Here is a 21,335-nt window from a genome sequence, read left to right as displayed (position 1 = left end):
AATATAGAGACAGTTCTTGTTTTACATAAATTTGCATTAGTCACATTTAACTCCCTAGGCTGCAGCAGGATCCTATGCCAGCTGGAGCTTGGGGTCTGGCTCCAGGCAGGTCTGTTCTAGAAACTGAAGCCCCTCAGGCTTCAGGACCCTGAGGCAAGGTATAAGGGATAACCTGCAAAGCCCCTTAGAGGGAAGGCAAGGTTTACAGGCCTGTTCATTTACAACTCTATACAAATTGTACAAAAAGAAATCCGAGGTAAATATTTGAAGAGGGCAGAGTGGTAGCAGCTTGGGGGAGAAAGAGACAAGGAAAGGGTTCATATAGGACAGAGGTGTCCAATATGGCTCTTGGCCCACATTGCAGTCACCAACCCTCTTGAGTTCCTTGAAGCTATATCAAAATATTTAAGAAAATAAACCAAAGTACAATAGAACCTATAGATAATATTAAATGTAGGTTTCTCAGTCCACAAGCAGTCAGCAAAAATCCTTGTACGGAGTTAAGTAGTACTACTTCTATCTGAGTTTTATATGACTAATGTAGAATATGGAGGTTAAGAAGAATTTTGCAGGAAACAAAGGATTCTAAGAGATGGAAGTGAGGGATGGGTACATTTGAGGTATAAGGGGCCAAGACTTAAAAGAGGATGTTGTGTGGAAGCAATAATAAAGAGAATATGGAATACAGAATGAGAAAGTAATTATAATATGATTGAAAAGGCAGACTGGGCCCAAAACATGAAGGGCTTTTAAAAGGCCAACAGAGGAGCTTTTATTTGATCCTACAAATAACTGTAAAATATTAGAGTTAATGAGTAGAATTTATTGAATGGCATGATTGGATCTATGCCTCAGGAAAATCATTTTGGAAGTGGTACAGAGTTATATTGAAGAGACAAGAATGCATGAATCAAGTCAGAGAGCAGCAGGGTTAACATTTTGATTTAACTCAGTAGAAGGAGTTCCCATGATGATGCTGAAGGCAATGAAAGCTAGAACTGTATAGGGCTTTAAGGTTTGCAAAGTGCTTTACAGATATCTCATTCTATCCTCGCAACAACCTTGGGAGGTAGGTGCTGTTATTAACTCCATTTTCCAAATGAGGAAATTTAGGCAAACCAAAGCTAAATGACTTGCCTAGGGTCACATACCTAATAAGAGTCTGATGCAGGATTCAAACTCAGGTCTTCTTTGTTGTGCCAAAATGAGGAAATCATAAGTCTTCTGGGTTTATGTTTCATCTTCCAAATCAGTTTATTAGCTCCCTGAGAGATATATACCTTTCTAGATTTTTATCTAACATAATGCTGAAAAGAACTGGAATCTCATATCTATATGCCAATTGATTGAACCAATAAATTTCTGGAGTATAACAGAATGCCATCTTTCAATTGTATAGTGTATTACCATTTAGGGAAGCGAGGTGGTGCAGTGGATAGAGCACCAGTGCAGGAGTCAGGAGGACCTGAGCTCAAATCGCACCTCAGACACTTGAAACTCACTAGCTGTGGGACCTTGGGCAAGTCACTTAACCCCAATTGCCTCTTCCTGGGTCATCTCTAGTCATCCTGAGAAATATCAGGTCACTGGATTCAGATGGCTCTGGAGGAGAAGTGAGGCTGGTGACCTGCATAGCCCTCCCTCACTCAAAACTAAGTCAAGTGTCAGTCATGTCACTACTTCTCTGATGGCATGATCTTCTTCGGCAACAAAGGATGAACACACACCTTGGTATTGCCATTGAAAAACCCTTTAATACACATTGTTTTATCTTCAGAACACTGTAAGGTAGGCAGGATATTTACAAATGAGAAATACTGAAGCTCAGAGAGACTGGGGGACTTGCCCAAGGTTACATAGCTCATAAGTGAATAAATACCAACCCAAGCATCCCATTTGTTGTGTAGTTTAGGCTCTTTTTAATATATCAAACTGATTTACCATTAAATCCAGAACTCTATTCACAAAAAGCCCCCATGAAGAATGAATGTCCTTTTATTGAATCTTTAGCCTTAATAGAATTGTGTGCTTTGAAAAACAAGAAAGTCTATAGACAAAATGTAGCAAATAAAAAAAAAAAAAGAAATAACCAAAATATACTTCCACCTAAAGGAGTGACATTGAACTGATAATTCTGATGGCAGTGAGCACAGCAGGCGTAGATTAAGGTTTTTTGATATATCCAGTAAGATCACTTCAGGGAATCAGTTGTGCCAGTTTAAAATCACATCTTAGATCTCCTAAATTTGGGACCACAAAGAGAACAACGGCACTAAACAATAGAGCCCATGTTGAATTTAATGCTAATTTATTCTTTTCCTTTACCTTGTCCTTCAATTTGTTAGCATCTCCTTACTTTTTTCTCAGTCAGACTTTCCTTTGTGTATTGCTGCCCTCTCCCTTCTTTCTATTTTTCTTAATCTCTATATCCTTTCTCTACCCTGGCACCTCTTATTCTTTGTCTCCATTTTCTGATTCATCCCTTCTCCCTCCTTCTCCCTTTAGCCTCAAATCCCTGCCAACCATCTCATTATCAATTCTGCTGCAGAAAAGGAGAGTAGGTCAGAAAGTGTGGATAATTAATATGTCATCTCCCTTTCTCCATTTTGTCAGAGTCACATAGTAGTTTTGGCACAAGCACTTTACTTTATTCAGCTGGAAAAGGCTGAAAAATCATATATCATATAAAAGAATATCCCCCAGATAGATACATATATTATCTAGTTTCATAGAGATCAATCAGACTTATTACAGCATGGAGACTGCTAACAAAGATTGGTCTTATCCTGAATGTACTCAGAGAGTCGTTAATAACAGAAGCTGAGACAGAACAAAATGTGTTCTTCAAACTCTCCCTTTAAAAGTAAATCCAAATGTTATTTGGGTTATTAGACTTTGTTATCTAATGATTCATAGCACAGTTCTTCACTGTGTCTTCTTATCAAACAATGTTGGATAACCAGGCCCAGTGGTCCAGAAGACTTAGCTAGCTCAGGCTGTCAAGGCTTATGGAACATGCTCAGAGAAAGACTTGCTCTATTTTTTGACTTAGAATTGTTCTTGGGCCTTAAGGTGCCTTGGCACCTTTCCCCACACATTTTATTCTAGGAATTATTTGTAAGAACGTTTGAAAAATTTAATAGTCTCCACATTTGAATTCTAATTGGATCATTCTCATTGGAGTAATTGTTGTTGTTCAGTTGTATCTGACACTGTGACCCTATGTGAGGTTTTCTTGGCAAAGATACTGGATATTTCCTTCTCCAACTCATTTTACATATGAAGAAACTGAGGCAAGCAGGGTTAAGTGATTGCTAGGGTCGCACAGATAAGAAGTGTCTGAGACCATGTTTGAGCTCATGTCTTCCTGACCCTAGGCATAGCACTCCAATGGGTCACCTAGTTGCCCAGTTGGAGTAACTTAGCAAGCTTTAAAGCACATGTGAGACTAGATAACATGTAATGCCTTAATGCAATGGAATGTAATGCAACCCGGAAAGCATTTCTCAAGTGCCTGCTATGTGTTAGGTACTGCGCATATACTGGACATCGAAATATAAAAAGAAAATTCCAAGCTCTGAAACACCTTAACACTTTATGTTGTTACTCAGAAGATAAAGCATGTATACATATAAGCAAAGGCCAATTATGTGCAATGTGAAGTAATTTGGAGGAGGAACACTAACAATGTATATGAAAGTATCATTTAGCCAATCAACCAGCATAAATAGATGTCTACTAAGTGCTAGGCATTGTGCCAAGATAAGACACTCCATATCTTACTTCTGGGCATTTTCTCTGGATGTCTCCTATGCCTGCAATGCTTTCCCACCTCCTTTCTGCCTACTGGCTTGCTTGGATTCCTTGAAGTTTCAAACAAAATCTCGTATTTTATAGGAAGCCTTTCCCAACAATTTTAATTCTAGTTCTTTCCCTCTTTTGATTTATTTCCTATTTATGCTATATATTACTTGCTTGTACATATTCATTTGTATGTTGGCTCCTGCATTAGACTAAATTTTTGAGGTAGGGACTTCCTTTTTTTTTAGATCCCCAGAGCTTTGCACAGTGATTGGCACATGTTAGGCATTTCATAAATGGCTATTGACTCTCTGTGCTAAATGTTGACTTGAAGTCATAAGCTAAGGGAGGAACATAAGCTAAGCCTGGAAGGGAGCTATGGATTCCAAGTGGCAGAAGTAAAAATGGAGATAATTTAAACAGCCTTATGTAGGTACATATATAGGAGAAAGAATATTCATAGGGTTGTAATCTGAAATCAAACTAAAGAGTTAACAGGTCCGTCACTCTTGATTTACAAATCAGAAAATTGAGGCCTAAAGTGGTCAAAGTACTTGCATGATCACCCATGGGGATCAAAAAGGTCGCTCAGCCGGAATATGGACTGTGGAATGGAGAGTAGTATGAAATACTCCTAGAAAATTAGTGAGCTACATTATGGAGTTGTTTAAAGGCTAAACAGAACAGGTTGCATTTTATCTTAGAAGAAATAGGTAGCCCCTGGACATTCTTGAGTGGTGAAGTGACATCGTAAGTCTTGTGCTTTAGAACTATCACTTTGGCAGATATAGTGGGTATGTATTGGTGAAGATGAGTGTCAGAAGGAACCTATTACAGTAGATTAGTAATGTCATGAGTTCATGAACTAATGAGGTGGCCATATAGGTAGAAGGAAGTCCATAGATGCAGGGGAAATTGGGGAGGTAAATTTAAGACCTCACCCAAGAGAAATGGAGACTATTGGAAGCTGCTCAATGGCACATGTGGATAGTTATGATGCTAGACAAAAAGGAGAGCTGTGTATCACTTGAGGTTCCTTCATCTGAGCCATATGTGATCTCCCAGTGATAGAAAAGAGAATAAAAAGAGAAGTTAGAAGAAGAAATCTCAAGAAGTACCCATCTTGTGGACAATATAGACCATGAGGAACTACCAGATATTACCATCCCTTCTCTCACCTCTATACAACTGACCAGAATGTACAACCTCCAGTGGAAGATTCTTTATCTTGCATGGTGATAAAATAGTATTGAGTCTAAGTCAGGAAGAACTGAATTCAAATCTAGCCTCAGAAGCTTACTAGCTATGTGACATTGGGCAAGTCACTTGATCTATGTCTACCTCAGTTTCCACCATTGCAAACTAAAGATAATTTTAGTGGCTATTTTGCAGGGTTGTTGTGAGAGTCAAATGAGATAATAATTGCAGACTGCATAGTTAGTATAGTGCCAGGCATACAAATGTTATTGTTAGTATTGATATTAATCTTTGTTCAAGGCTCAGCTTAGATCTTTCTCATTATTAGTTCCTTCTCTTCCAATACTACCTTGATTTTACATTGGATTTATTTCAAATTTATATTTATTACTTGTCTCCTCCAATAAAATGTAAATTCTTTGGCAGCAGTTAATGTTTCATTTCTGTATTTATCTCCAGCACTTGGCAATGTTTGACACATAATGGGTAATGAATAAATGTTTGTTGGTGAATTTGTTGAAGGCATGGTAACTGATTGAAAAAGGAAGGGGCATGAAGAAAGTGAAAAATTAAGGGTAGCTGGGGCTGTAAAACTGGATAATGGAAAGGTGACGGTACCCTCTCCAGAAACTGATAAGTTAAGGAGAAAAATCAGTTTCGGGGGAAGACACAGAGTTCTATTACCTACATGCTGAGTTTGAGAGACCGATGAGACATACCTCAGAAATTATTCACCAGTGATTTGATAATATGTGACTGGAGCTCAGGAAAGATCTTATTTTCATTCTAAAATCTAAAAGTAAAAATTCACAGGAGGTAGAAACTTTATTATTGTCTTGTATTATGAATGGTAAATATAGATTTGGGAGTCATCTACATAATGGAGCTAATGGAAACCATGGCAATTGGGATCACAAAGAAAAGGTGTGAAAGAAAGAAGTGGTAATACCTATTGAAGCATACGTAGGAGTAGGTTGAAAGAAACACATCCATTGGGTCATTTCTCATTGCTGTATACTAAATTGGTATAGTATTCATGATATTGTCATGTTCTTAGAAACTGAGTAATTCACCCCATAGGACCACCTCAGCATGAAAAGTCAGTCCTGAATGATGCTAGGTATTGCAGTAGTGCAAAATGTTCCAAGTATATTTTACTATTACATATCCCATAGTTTAAGCATACTGGGTCCTGAGGAAAATGAATGGCAGAAATCGCATATACTCTTGCCTTGAATATTTTTCCTAATTGTACTTAAATATAATGAGATCTTCCTTGGCTTAAACCCAGAAATCTGAAGAGTATTGACTGCAAAAAATACACGAGTGAGACCATATCTATCAAAAAAATAATGTGTAATAGAAAATAATGGTGCATAAAGTTAGCAAATTTTATCCATCAGTATCATCGTAAAGAGTTACATGTAATTAATTTTATCTATAATTACTTAAAGCCACACATGAATAAAATGTTAGCATAGTGTACAGTCCTTTGTGTTCACAGCTATTTATTTCCATATAACATTATAAAAATGACTTGCTTTTACCCTACCTCATAATGTGACTAGGATGCTCAATTAAATACTATCTACATTAAATACAGAGTTTGTCATTCTGTATTAAGCACAGACTAAGTAATCATGCACATTCCCCATGTATCATAGGCTTTTATATTGGTCAACCAATGTGATTAATTCCACCAACGATTTTTTAATGCCCTATCAGGTCTGACAGCATAAACCTGTGTAGATTTTTAGGATTAATTTCTATTGATTTCTCCATATATATAGTCAGTCTTCTTAAAATGGGTGTATTTTCCCTAGGAGACAGTTTTAATGTTCTATACCATAAAACCCTTTGAAAGAGTTGATGCCCAGAGCAGCAACAGAACATTTATGTCTCATTATTCTTTGCTTTCAGACCACTGCTTCATTGTCTTCTGCCAATGTTCCCAAAAGATACAAGAATATCTTTTAGAAGGGAGAACTATGGATTAACCATTAATTGCATTGAATTTAAGACTTAATTGTGAACATAACAATACCTGCTCTGCCTACCACTTAGAGCTACTATAAGCATCAAATAAGAGTGGATGAGAAAGTGCTTTGAAATATATGAACACTTATATGAAGACAGCCTGTGGCTTCTATTATCTCTAGGTTATAGATTCCTGCCTACAAGTAGGGGGCAGGTAGATGACACAGTGGGTAGAGCACTGAGCCAGGAGTCAGGTAGACCTTAGTTCAACTATGGCCTAAGCCACTTCCAGGACAAGTGACTCTGGGCAAGTCATTTAACCTTGTTTGCCTCAGTTTCCTCATCTCTAAAGTGAGCTGGAGAAGGAATGACAAACTATCCCAGTATCTTTGCCAAGAAAATCCCAAATGAGGTTACAAAGAGTCAGACATGACTGAAAAAACTGAACAACAACAATCTGTAAGTAGCAGTGGGCTTTAATTGTTCATTTATCAGCAAGCTTGAAGAGTTGGCTCACAGTTTAAAGAGTAACAGACTGGACTAGTAGTCCTAGCCTCTGGGACAAAAACACAAAATGAGCCCTGGGGTAGATGCCAGGATAACAAGGCAGCAGCTAAGGATCTTGCCACCTGCTACCTTCCTATTTTAACTAATGATTCTTGTTAACTAGGTGTTAAACTCAATAATTTCTACCTACTGGTTTCCAAGTACTGTAATAGTCAAATAAATTTTGGATCCCTGGGAAAATCCCTGGTTACCCTATCCTAATTACATCCTGGGTGATAGGTTTGTGTCAGGAATGCAGCTGCTGTTTTTATACCGACACAGCTGAGAAGGAAGTCCCTTGCAGGTTCATTGCTTAGATGAGCCAGCATTCTAGCAACTCCATATGATGACCTACTTTTTTTCTATAAAATCTGTACTTCCTGAAGAGCTATTTCAAGAAGAACCCTTGTGTCTAGGTGTATGTTCTTTTTAATGGTCAGAGAGTGATGAGAAACACTAAAGGGAATGGTATCTTCCTCATCCAGAAGGCAAGTATAACACACCATCTTTGTTACCGAAGTGGAGGCCATGTGAAATTCTACAAGTTGTCCTTTCCCAGAAGCTTGCTTCCAATTTTAAATGCCTTTTCTAAGCATAGGAATCATTGGCAGCCTTTACAATCTTTCTGGCTGCCTTTCACTCTATGAAAGCCTGTTATGCTCCATGGGCATTTCAAATTAGAAACAAAGCTTTTAAGCCTTCCAAACACAGCTGCTGGGACTCTCACCTTAAAGAATAGGGTAAAAATGGTGAGAATAATATAGCAAGTCCCATTGGGTGCCTTATGTGTAAAGACTTTTTCTTGTAGAATGCTTCACGATAACTTGAAAAATAATTTTATTTTACGTCTGTGTGTATGGGGTTATTTCAGCAATGCAACCAATAAGTCATTTATTTTTATGATGTTCATGAAACATCTTAAGATAGGTTCATGTGTCCTTGGAAATTAGCTGAGGAAATGCAAACACTGCCGTTTGGGCTATCTTTGACTTCCATTAAACAAAGAAGCAACATTTCTTCTTCTCTTTATACATCTATGCAATTACACATTAACACTTGTATCAAGCTTACAAAATGATGGATCAGTGTACTTCCAAGGATATTGTGCATTTCATGGTGGTGCAGGGGAAAAATGCTGAATCTGAAGACGGAGCACTTGAGTACAAATCCTGGCTCTGCTCTTTATGAACAGTGTGACTTTGGACAAGTTGTTTACTTTCTGTGAGCCTCAATTTCCTCTTCTATAAATGTTGAAGTAGATGACTTTTGATTTGATTCCCATTTATAAATATATGATGCTATAATCATATATCCTAAATTGAATTCAATAACTTCTTCCTTAAATCAAATTTTTGTTCTGATTACTATAATCTTTTTAATAATATCACTAGTTTCTACCTAGACATCCTAGCTAAAAATACCAGTATACTTCACTTATATACATTCTCTCCTTTGCAATCAATTTTTTTAGTACCCTTACATTCAGATTCTCATTGTATTTCATGTAGGCTACTGCAACAGTCTTCTTGACTCCCCATTATGAATCTTGGCCCATTTTAATTCATCTTATACATTTCTGCAAGATTATTGAGTTTTGGTTATATCATTCCCCTTACCTTCCTATGCCTCTGCAAGTAAAGGTCCTTACCATGCACTCAACAATCATAGGAATCCTAAGAAGTAATAGGCTTTTGGAGTTACTCAGGTATAATCCTTGCCTTCAAGCAGGATAAGGTCTAAATCATTCAGGACAGGTGACCATCCCTCCCCCCTCCCCTCCCCCCCCTTTCCTCTGCATCTGCCTCTCTCTTGGAGAGGTGTTTGGAAAATATGAGGGAAAGGGAAGGGAAGGGAAGGGAAGGGAAGGCAAGGCAAGGCAAGGCAAGGCAAGGCAAGGCAAGGCAAGGCAAGGCAAGGCAAGGTAAGGCAAGGCAAGGCAAGGCAAGGATAAAGGATGAAGAATGGTATTGGTACAATGCACCTTAAAATCCTAAAAATTTTTTCACTGTGTTGTTGGTTGCAGAGTATACAGTTAAGACTGGTATTGACTTGCACAGACAGAGAAGGCATTTGGTACAAAGTGGTTCAGAAACATGAGTTTCCTACTATAGGTTTCTAATAATTGTGTGATAGAAAAAGAAGGCTGAAGAACCTGAAGGGAAATGACCCCATACTTTCTCGAAGATCTGAATTGTTAGTTGTTATGTTTTGTTTGTTTGTTTCAAAGCACAAGAACAGACTGTGTTCTCTGAATTAGTCTTGAATCTCAATCTGTGATAGTCAGTCTCCAGGCCATTCAGCAGTGAAATTTATTAGGTTTTGCTAATTATAAGCTATAGTATTAAAAAAAAAGAGTAGAAAAAGATAGCAAATCGGTATCTTTTCTCAAGAAAAAGAGAAAAGAGAAATACATCTTTAGAGAAAAACAAAAAAATACCACAACCTAATTATGATTGATGAATGGGTCTCAAGCACTAGCAACACATTCTACAAACATTCCTATTTTAATGATTCTTATATGTAGAAATTATATATTTTTTGAAAATATTGCAGAAACTAAATCTGACCTCTCTTTCTCCCTTACAGAAGCATAATTAATTACATAATATCCACTCAGTTGAAATTATAGACAACTGGAAAGGGTTAGAAAGACAAGGTTGAAAGTTGTACTATTCATAATCCAGTAATTCAGTGTACACTTAGAGTGTGTCTTGTTTGTTTTTATTGTTGCTACTTTCTGCTGCTGTTTTCCCCGTTTTACTAAGAAAAACTTAACCTTTGAAATGGATGTTACTATTTCAGAGGGTTAAATGATATCTGTGATGGCTCAAATATATTCCATTCCATTGAGTATAAACATTTTCCTGCTGGTTTCCTCATAGTAATTCAGTTATAAACCTTATTGTTTAAAATTGAAAGTTCTTTCGTTGCAATGCAAAGACTTAAAAAATTCCCAATGATCTTTTAAAGTAAAATGTTTCCCACATACAAAAAAAGAACTACAGAATTCAATTGCAGAATGTAGCAGATCATTTTCTTTAGCATTACATTTTGGTTTGTTTTATGATTTCTCCTATTCATTTTAATTCTTCTATGCCAACATGACTATGGTGAAAATGTATTTAATAGGAATATTTGTGCAGAATTTATATAAAATTGTATGCCATCTTGGGAAGGGAGGGGGGAAGGAAGGGGGAAGAAGGGGTAGGAGGGAGGGAAAAACATAGAAGTCATATGGTAGTGATTGTAGAACACTGAAAATAAATAAAATAAAATAAATTGAAAGTTCTATTTTGTTCTAATGTTCTACTTTGATGCCCTTATATGCTAAATAGTAACTGTTTCTCTTTTATACAGGAATCCTGAGGGTTTCCCCTTGCAGTTTTGTGGGTTTTTTATTTTTCTTATTTTTTGGTTAAAGGGGTCATCCCTAGAGTAACTTAAAGAAGCCTATTCATTGAATGCATGCATCTCATGTTTTGAGTAAACATCAAAGTAAGATTATTATAAGAACTAAGCCTGAAAGGACCAGGATCTCACATTGACCCCTGGGTCATTTCCAGTCCTCCTGATGAATATCATGCCACTGGACCCAGATGGCTCAGGAGAAGAAAGTGAGGTTGGTGACCTTGCACAGCCCTTCCTCACACTAATCAAAGTCAACTGCAAGTCATGTCATTATCTTGATATCATGGTCCTCTTCAAGAATGAAGGACAAACACAACCTGTGAGTGAGCAGCAGCTTCTCTCCCCTCCACTCCCCTCCCCTCCTCTCCTCTCCTCTCCTTTGCTGTTCTCCACAGGGGAAGCCAAACTCTATGATCAGAAGCTGCCTTTTTTTCCTCAAGGTTTACTGGCTACATTTCTTGCTCAAGGATCAGGCCTTAAACCAAATTCACTCTGGATCTCATAGACTGGACAACAAATCCTCACCTACTTAGCACAGAGTGGGTGTAATAACTAAATAGTAATAGTTTCTCTGTTACCCAGGAACCCTAAGGGTTTTCCCCTTGCAGTTGTTTTGTTTTTTAGTTAAAGGGGCCATCCCTGGAGTAACTTAAAGAAGCTTATTCATTGAATAGGTGTATCTCACTCAAAGCAAGATTATGATAAGAACTAAGCCTGAAACAACCAGGGTCTCACATTGCCCCCTGGGTCATTTCCAGTCCTCCTGATGAATATCATGTCACTGGACCTAGATGGCTCAGGAGAAGAAAGTGAGGTTGGTGATCTTGCACAGCCCTCCCTCACTCAAATCAAAATCAACTGTAAGTCATGTCATCATCTTGATGTCATCGTCCTCTTCGAGAATGAAGGACAGACACAACAGCATTATACTGTGCACAATCCCAGCTCTCAAGGAGCTCACACTCTAATGGTGAGACAACTTGGAAATAACTACGTACAAACATATTACAAACAGGGAAAAATCAAGAGAGCAAAGTACTAGCCTTAAAGAGAATCAGGAAAGACTTTCTTACAGAAGATAAAATTTTAGCTGGGTCCGTTATGGAAGCTCATGAAGATCATATACAGGGGAATTTGGACTAGTGTCTCTGATGAGAACAGTGATCCTTTAAGTAATAAAATAAGAAGCATTAAGGATGCATTTGAATTTTCTGATGTCTTACCAAAATGTGAGAAATGGCCAAAGAAATAGTATAAAATAGAGTAAACATACCACAAAAGTCAAATTTATTAGAAATACGAATACCATGAAGAAATAACATTTAGTTCTTTCATTCTGTCTTTCCCTCTCTACCCCATTTATCTACCCCAACCCCACTTTCTAGATCTTAGCAAGTTCCTATTTCTTTCTTGTAAAGAGACTATTTCACTTTTTTAAAAAAAGATATACTGACTTTTCTTCAAAGGAACACAGAAGTCTCTACACGTTTTTCTTAGTTATGAAACTAGTTCATGCTGGCTAAGTAATTGAGACAGATGGTCCCTGAAATACTGCTCTACACACATTGGAAGCTCAATAAATATTTGCTGATGATAATGATGAGAAAGAAATCATAAAATCTTATACAGATAGCAAAGTCAGAAGAATATTTCTCTCATCTGTTCAAGTGAGAAGACAGAGTTCAATTAATTATCTCCAGTTTAGAGGACATTGGGAAGAAAGCACATAAAAATTTTAAAAGTTGTAGAATGATATAACTAGGCTCAGTCATTGAGATTCAGAATCTCAGTCTTCATATAGAATCTTTCAAAACATTTGAGATAGTTCCCAGATTTGGGGACCTAAAGAATTCATGCTCTGTTTAATATGTATTACATTTAATACTGCAGAGGACCTCAAAATGTAACAACCCAGTCTCTTTTCATAATACCTACTCTATTATTTTTAGACCTACCCATCCAGGGAAGATAGCTATTTTTAAATGACAAAGAATAGAAAATAATGTTTTATGCTAAGTCAACCACCATATAGAAATCAGATCTTAAGGAAATATAGAATTTTAGGATTGCAAAGAAATTTGTAGATCATGGTATTCAAAGGTTTCATTAACAGAAGAGAAACTGAACCTCAAAAAAGATAAATAAATAATCCTCTCATGGCCATACAGCTAGGTAATGGCAGGTATAAGACTGAAATTCTGGTCTTTTTACTAACTCAATCACATTTGAATGATGTTTTAGGAACAATGGTTCTCAAAAACTTCTGTTCTCAGTAACCCTCACACTCTTAAAATTATTGAGGATATTCCCAAAGAGCTTTTGAGAATATCTATTGATATTATATCTATTGATATTTATCATATTAGAAATAAAAATACCTTAGTATTATTAAGAAAAGTATTTTCATACCCATGACCTCCTAAAAAGGTTTTAGGGATCCTTAGGAGTCCATAGACCATAGTTTGATAGCTACAACTCTAGACCAGTGGTGTCAAACTTAAATAGAAATGGAAGTGACTAAACTCTCATAAGGATCTTATGTGAACTGTATGTTAGCTTAGTTTAAAAATGCAATATTATTTTTGTTTTCTTGCATATTTATTTATTTTAAGTATTTTCTAATCACATTTTAATCTCATTTGGGACTCACTTGGGAGTATTATAGGGCACCAGTTTGTTATCTCAGCTTTAGATTTCACTCAAGAGAGGCTGAATGGTATACTGGATTGAATACCTGATTTAAAATTAAGAAGTACTAGGTTCAAATATAGTTCTGACAAATAATTTGTGACCTTGAGCAAGACCCTTATGTCCCCTGGGCCTCAGTTTCCTTTCCTATAAAAGGAGAGTAAAAACACTTTAAATACATATCATGCAGAGCTATTGTGAGACTCATAAGATCTTTGGAAATGTCTATCTGCCCTATAAATGACAGTATTCTGAGGAAGGTGCTACATATTTCTAATTAATTCTAATTACAAGAAAGAATACTGAGTAGTCTAACACATATAGGCACTTAACATGGGACTAAGAGCCTTTTCGTGTCTAGAAGCTAATTCTAGGGCTTGCCCTGCCTCCCATTCTCTAAGAAGCTTTCAAGACTATGATTTAAAATGTATGTTACAGAACCTCATCTGGGCGTTCACTGCTGCTAGGCAGTCCTACAAATATCCCTTATCAACCCATTTTCCTTAAAACCTCTTCCAAATCTTTTAATCCCTCCTCAAACTTCCCATGATTCCCCTTTCCCTCTATTCTCTTAGCTGAGAACATTGACTCATATTTTATAGGAAAAAAATTGAGGTCAGTCACTATGAACTCCATCTTCCTTGCCTCTTGTCACACTCAGATGCCTCCTACCACTTTTTCCTTCCTTCATGTCTGTCTCACATGATGGAGTGACCTTACTTCTTTCCAAAGTTAACCCCTGTACTTGTTCAAGTAATCCCTTCTAGACCTTCTTCACCACATTGACTCACCTGTTTTTCCTGCTCTTACAGTGATTTTCAGTCTCTCCCTGCCTACTGGCTGACTTCTTACCACCCACAAACATGCTAATTCCTCCTTTATTCTGAAAAAATCCTCATTTGATCATTCCATCCCTGCTATCATCCTTTATTTCTTCTAAACTCTGAAAAGGTCATCTATATATAATAGGTGCTTCCATTTTCCCTCACCTGTCTCCTCTTAACCCCTTACAATCCAGTTTCTGACTTTTTCATTACATCAAAATGGTTCTCTCCAAAGTTAGAGATGATCTCTTAGGCCAAATCCAATAGCCTTTTCTCAGTCTTCATTCAGGCTCTGGCACTGTTGATCACTCTCCTCCTTGATATTTTCTTCTCTCAAGGTTTTTGGCACACTGTGTTCTCTCTCTCTCTCTCTCTCTCTCTCTCTCTCTCTCTCTCTCTCTCTCTCTTTCTCTCCCCCTCTCTCTCTCTCCCCCACCCTCTTCTCAGTTCTCTTCTTACTTATCTGACTACTCCTTTTATGTCTTCTTTTGCTGAATCCTCCTTCAGATCATTTCATCCAACCACAGGTGTCCCATAGGGTTTTGTCCTGTGCCCTTTTCTCTTCTCTTCTCTCTATACTATTTCACTTAGTGATCTCATTAGTGTATTTAATTACTGTCTTTATGCTGATGATTCTTAAATATACCTATCCTACCTCAAAATCTCTGCTGACCTCCAATCTTGCATCTTCAACTGCCTTTCAGACATCTCAAATTGTATTTCCAATAAACACTTTAAACACAATGTGTTCAAAATAGAATGTATTATATTTTCCCCTAAAGCCCTCCCTTCTTATCATTGTAGAGGACAACAATCATTCTCGCAGTCCCTCAAGATTGCAACCTAAAATTCAACCTCAATTCTTAACTGACTTTCCATATCCTTCATATCCATACCATTGCCAAGATCTATTGATTTCACCTTTTCAGTATCTCTCAAATAGATCCCTCTTCTCTCCTCTGAAATTGTCATATCTGTTACAGGCCCTCATCACCTCACACCTTGATTATTCCAACATCTGCTGATAGGTCTGCCTGCCTCAAGCCCCTCCCAACTCCATTCTAGTCTTCATTAAACCAATAGAGTGATTTTCTTAAAGACTAAAAATGAAAATAAGGGAAATGCTCACTAGTCAAACACTAATTGGGACCTAGCTAGCTGTAGTATTGAGGTTAATACAAGAAAAATCCAATCACCACAATTGAGATCTTAAGAAAAGAACCTTTTCAACTTTATGAGAGAAATCCTGTTAAATATGAAAGTAAATGAAAGTTAGAGGGCAAGAGAAATTATGAGCAAAACAATATGATTAAAAAACCCATCACATGAGAATTTTCCATGTTCCAAACCCTAGACTTGACAGGACATCAGTTCTTGACTTGATAGGACATCAGTTCTTCTTGCTAGGAGGAATAAATGTCTAAACCTGATTTCCAAAGAGGAAGAAAGAGTTCAGTCAGTAGCTTCCAATATTACCTGAAATCTGAGCCTATTCTCTTTCCATTTTCTGGCTCTCCTGGATCCGGGCATAAGTTCGATGCTGTTTTAATACCTCCCTCATTTACTGCAAAACAGAAAGAGGAAAGAAAAGAAAATGGTACAAGATTAGGAAATCAAGAGATATAACAGTTTAGAAATTCATAGGGGGAAATGACTTCTATACTTTATTACATCAAGGCAATACAATATGAATGGAATCTATTCATTAGATTTCATTACTATAGCTTACACAATTAAATTTTTCCTAATGGTATCCTATAAGGCAAAAAAGTTTATATTTTTCTAAATTGTTTCTATTTTGATAAGGCCAATTGAATCATGGTAAAAATGGCCATGTGGGCTGATTATACTTTGTAAAATCTTTACTAAATGCTAACGTCCCTTGAATGGCCATTTTCCAAGTAGGAATGCAGCTTGCATTTCACAGTGGCAACAAAGAAGCAAGTAATCCCTACTTTGTTCCAAAGTTTCTCTATCATTCTGGGGAAAGCTGCACAAAATAATAATGAGCATCAAGTACAGCATTTAAGTTCTTATGATTTATTTTATTCAGTACAGCACCAAAGCAAATCATCTGATCTCTCAATGTAAGTGATAATAAAGCAATGATTCAAATTAACATGAAAAGTATATGAAGCATGAGGTAAAGGTTGAAATGCAGAGCACAAGAGACCACAGAGATGGTACGGAATAATGGAAAGATCCCTGGGTTGGGAGCCATATTACATGTAGTCTATTCTGGCCCTTGCCACTAGGTAGCTATATGATTTTGAGAAAAGGCATCAAACATCTCTTAGTTTCAATTTTCTTATCTGTGAAAAAACAAACAAAAAAACCCCCAAAAAATCAGAAATGTGACCTCCATTGCCCCTTGCAGCTTTTAAATTCAGCCACAGGCTTCCTAGATGGGAGCCTCCCTTTCCTTACTGTAGCTCACTTTTCCTTCATTTCCATGCATTTCATCCTTACCCTTCCTAAAGTCCTACCCTATACTCCCTTACCTTTTCATTGTACCCTCTGGAAACTCATTCTGTCATGTTTTTGAAACTTCCCTTAATATTAGACCTTTTCTTCTCATAGTTCTTCTAGCTTTTAAGCAGTAACATACACCTAGGTCTCCATAAAAAACACTGCATCTCTGGACACACTCTACAGTACTGGATGTACCCTGACTCATCACCACCTCCCAACACTTCTCTCTCTCTCTGTCTCTCTGTCTCTGTCTCTCTGTCTCTCTGTCTCTCTCTGTCTCTCTGTCTCTCTCTGTCTCTGTCTCTCTCTCTGTCTCTCTCTCTATCTCTCTCTCTGTCTCTCTCTCTCTCTCTCTCTCTCTCTCTCTCTCTCTCTCTCTCTCTCTCTCTCTCTCTCTCTCTCTCTCTCTCTTTCTCTCTCTCTCTCCCTCTCTCTCTCTCTCTCCCTCTCTCCCCAAAATCTAATAGACATTATCTGCTAAATCCCAGGTCAATCCCTGGCTTTTCTCAAGGAGTTCATTGCCTGTCTCATAGTTTTCCTTTCCACCCCAATCCATCCTTATCCTTGTACTTAGGCATTTAAATTTACCTGCTGATATCCCCTCAATAATCCTTATTTCCTAACATCCCTGATCTATATACCTTTGCTTCATCTATATTCAGAGAAAGTAATATCTTGGACCTCATCATCAATAAGTGTTTATGTTCACAATCCCTAACTCTGAAATCCCTCTAATGGTCCAAACTTCCTCTCTTTCAGTTCTCTCTATATCTTACCCCTCCTAAAGATAGCCTTACTCCTTCCTACAACTTCCTAGATCCTCCTTGTTCTTCTAAGCCATCACTTTACTACTGATTACCACTTCCCATCTTTTAACATCTTGACCCTGTAGTTAACTAGTTGAGCATGACGCTTCCTTCTACTCTTAACTTGCCTGTCATTTTCTCAAAATTCATTCTTTCTCATGCCCCCAACTCTCCACTGCATGCCTCAAGTCCTCCAGAGCTACTGAACACTTGTTATTGTCTGTCCTTTGTTCTTGAAGAGGACCAAGTGACTTCTAGAAGGTGATGTCTTGCTTTGTAAGTGAATTGGATTTAAGTGAGGCAAAGCTGTGCAGAGTCACCACCCTCGTTCTCTCCTCCAGAACCTTTTAGGTCCTGTGGTGGCCAGATGCAGATCAGGATGACTGAAGATGGCTCCAGATGCAGTGGGAGACCTTGACCTTTTTAAGCTAAGGTCTTTGCCAGGTCTCAGTTTGAGTGGGGCAACATCCATTCAGAGATTAAGGCTATGTAAGAAATGAGGCAAAAAAAATGGCGTCTTTCACCTAGTCAAAAAAAAAATGTGGTCTGGAAGGAGAAGAGCCTCAGAGTTTCTGGTAAAAACAGAAAAAAAAATTGCCATTTACATTCACTTCAAGCCATCAAAGCCCAAACAAAGACCAAATGAGGCTTGGGCTGGGACCCACTGTTAGCCAATCAGTGAGAGCCAGAGTGATTTGGGTTTAAGGCATGGTCAAGTAGTTTCATTTGAATTCCAATGGACTTTATCAAAGCCTGTCTATCCAATGCTGTATTTCAAGAAATCATAAATGAAACTACATGAGACAAAAGAGTTAATTGTCCCAGTTTTTTTTTTTTTAATGACAGGATAATAAGTAGGGAGGAGAAAAAAAAAAATAAATCAAGCCTATAAACCACAAGATATTTTGCAAAGTTTCAGCAATCAGAATTTATATTCTTTTAGGGAGAGGTAAAGATATGATTGAACAGAGGGAGAGGGGGGAAGGAAGGAAGGAAGGAAGGAAGGAAGGAAGGAAGGAAGGAAGGAAGGAAGGAAGGAAGGAAGGAGCAGCATTGCTCAACTGAAACTGGCCATTGAGGTCCTCAGTGAATGAATATTGCTCACTGATGGAGTAAGTCATACAACCACGATGATTGATTCTACTACAAAGTTATTTTATCCAGTTTCAATTGGATATTCATTGCTGCCAATCCTTTTACTCTCCCTTGTTGACTCCATATAATATAGTGCATAGAACTTCTTTTCTTCTCAAATCATCCATACCACCATCTCCAACTCTTTCTTTGCAGGAGTTAAACATGTTTCTCTGCCAAAAAATAATGTGAAAACAGATTTCTTTCTCCCAGTTCCACACTTTGAATCATCTTGTGGTCATCTCTCTTTTTCTATTCCTTTATTCTAGCCTTAGAAAATTAAGTGCCCCTTTCCTTTGCCAATGGCAATACTCAGAGTCCATGATTTCCATCTTTTTCAAGAACTTGTCCTTTCAATCATCCCCTTTCTTTTGTGAATTAAGCCTTTTGTAGACATTATAAAACCTTCCTGCTCCTTGCAAACATGCCCAGATGCTCTCCTATCCCATCCTTAACTTACCCTTAATTGACTCTACTCTCCTTTTTGGGTATTTAATTAGTCGATAAGTGAGTTGAATCTTGAAAAGAGGTAAGGTTTCTTAGGCAAATATATTTCCTAGGAATAAAACAGCTCTCTGTCTCTATTGTCTCCACTTTCTTCTCTTCCACATACTTCTCAACCCCACATAATCTGGTTTTTTTCCCCACTTGGACGAGAACCGATCACTCCAAGGTCATAAGTGTTCTCAGATTGATAAATGCAGAGGGTTTTTCCTCAAATTGTTTCTTCTAACTTATTTTGAGCATTTAACTTGGCTGACCAGCACTGTTTTTGGAGCACTGTTTCTTCCCTGAATTTTCAAGATAATTCTTTTATTTCCCCTTCTGTCTGAATAAGTCATGCTCCTCTGTATCCTTTCAAGAATCATGACCCTAAGACTGTATGTTAGACCCTCTTCTTATCTTTCTGTCTCCTCAGTCTGCTGATGCTTAGTCAGCTCCTGTGGAATTACTTATCATATCTATGCATATGATTTTAAAATACTCTCTTATTTATTGCCTTAGATTTAGTCCCACATTTCCAATGGCCTGTTATACATTTAATTGAATAGGTCTAAAATGATTTATCTTTCATCTGAAACCCACTTGCCCCATATTTTTCACTATTTATGTAGAGGACATCACCATTCTTCTAGCTACCCAGGTTGATAACATCTATAGATGCCATTTTTTTGTCTTTGCTATTACTTATTTATTGAACAATCAATATATTCCAAACTCTTGTTTATTCTTCCACCACATTATCTTTCTCTCCACACTAACCATAATTACCCTAATACAGGCCCTCATCCACCTCTTGGTTAGAAAATTGGAAGACTCCTAATTGTTTTCCCTACCTCAACTCTCTTCCCTCTTCCATCTACCACTTACAGAGCTGTCCGCTTGATATTCTGAAAACACAAGGCTGAAGATATCATTTCCTTGCTCAAAAAATTTTAGTGATATTAAATTTCTTTAGAAGTAAATATAAACTACCATATTTAGAAACTGTTTTCCCTATTTAACTCCAATCCTTTACATTCTGTTATTATATCACTGCCCTTCCTTCATGCACCCTATATGCCAGCCAAGTTTGCCTACTTGTCTTTATTCTTAAATGATATTCCTTCTCACACTTTTATATCTTGGAATAGGTTTTCCTCATTCTTTGAATGTTCTCTCCTCATCTTTCCTTTTTGGAACCCTATCTTTCCTTCAAAGCTCACTTACTTCAAGAGGTCTTTTCTGCTTTCCTAATTGTTAGTACCTCTTAACTCTAAATTGCCTTGTATTTATTCTGTGTAGATTTTGTATTTACATACACGTGAACAAATCATATTCATCCAGTAGAATGTTCTCTTATTTGAGGACAGAGAGTGTCTCGTTTTTTTTTTTTGTTTTTGTGAATTCAGTGTCTAGTGTGATTCCTGGCACATGATAGATATTTCTAAATGCACAGTAAATGAATGATTGAATTTCTATGACTGAAAATGCACCCCATCTCAACATTCTACTCTGTTTACAGTGGGTACTAATACCCCATTGAACAGCATAACCTCAATTAATTTTCCCTTCTAGGATAGCTGCAATCCTGATTCTATCACTACTATTCTTTTCAAACTATTATCTCAGGTATCTCAATGGCAACCTTGTTGCCAAATAGAATGTATTTTTCTCTGCCATTCTTCTTGACCTGTGTGTTGAGTTCAGCACTGTTGTATTTCCTAATTCATTACTCCTGTTCTTTCTGTTGTTATTGCTTTCATTGATATTGGCTTTCTTTTATTTCCTCTTTCCATACTGTGACTATTCCACAAGACTCAATTCTTGATCTTCTACTCTTTATCCCAGGGAAAATTCATTCATTTTCTTAAATTGAATGGTTATCTCCATGTTAATGTATCTCCCAAAAATCTCCATCCCTCTTTGCATAACCCCAAACTGCCTATTAAATATTTCCACTGGGTGTCCCTCCATCATCTCAAATCAACATATCTGAAAT

General features: G+C 37.3%; 1 protein-coding gene across 3 annotated transcripts in view; it reads right to left on the bottom strand.

The window, feature by feature from the left end:
- The window catches only part of CSMD3 (CUB and Sushi multiple domains 3), a 1,632,969-nt gene that overhangs the window by 927,635 nt on the left and 683,999 nt on the right, over positions 1–21,335 (bottom strand). For all 3 annotated transcript variants that reach the window (XM_072603249.1, XM_072603250.1, XM_072603251.1), the window contains one exon: positions 15,918–16,005. In XM_072603249.1, coding sequence (XP_072459350.1) covers positions 15,918–16,005 — 88 coding nt within the window. The remainder of the gene's footprint in view (positions 1–15,917; positions 16,006–21,335) is intronic.

The sequence above is a fragment of the Notamacropus eugenii genome, chromosome 4, assembly GCF_028372415.1.
Source record: "Notamacropus eugenii isolate mMacEug1 chromosome 4, mMacEug1.pri_v2, whole genome shotgun sequence".
Classification (NCBI taxonomy): Eukaryota; Metazoa; Chordata; class Mammalia; order Diprotodontia; family Macropodidae; genus Notamacropus; species Notamacropus eugenii.
Note: the sequence above shows the minus strand (reverse complement) of the source record. Positions and strands in the feature narration are given on the sequence as shown.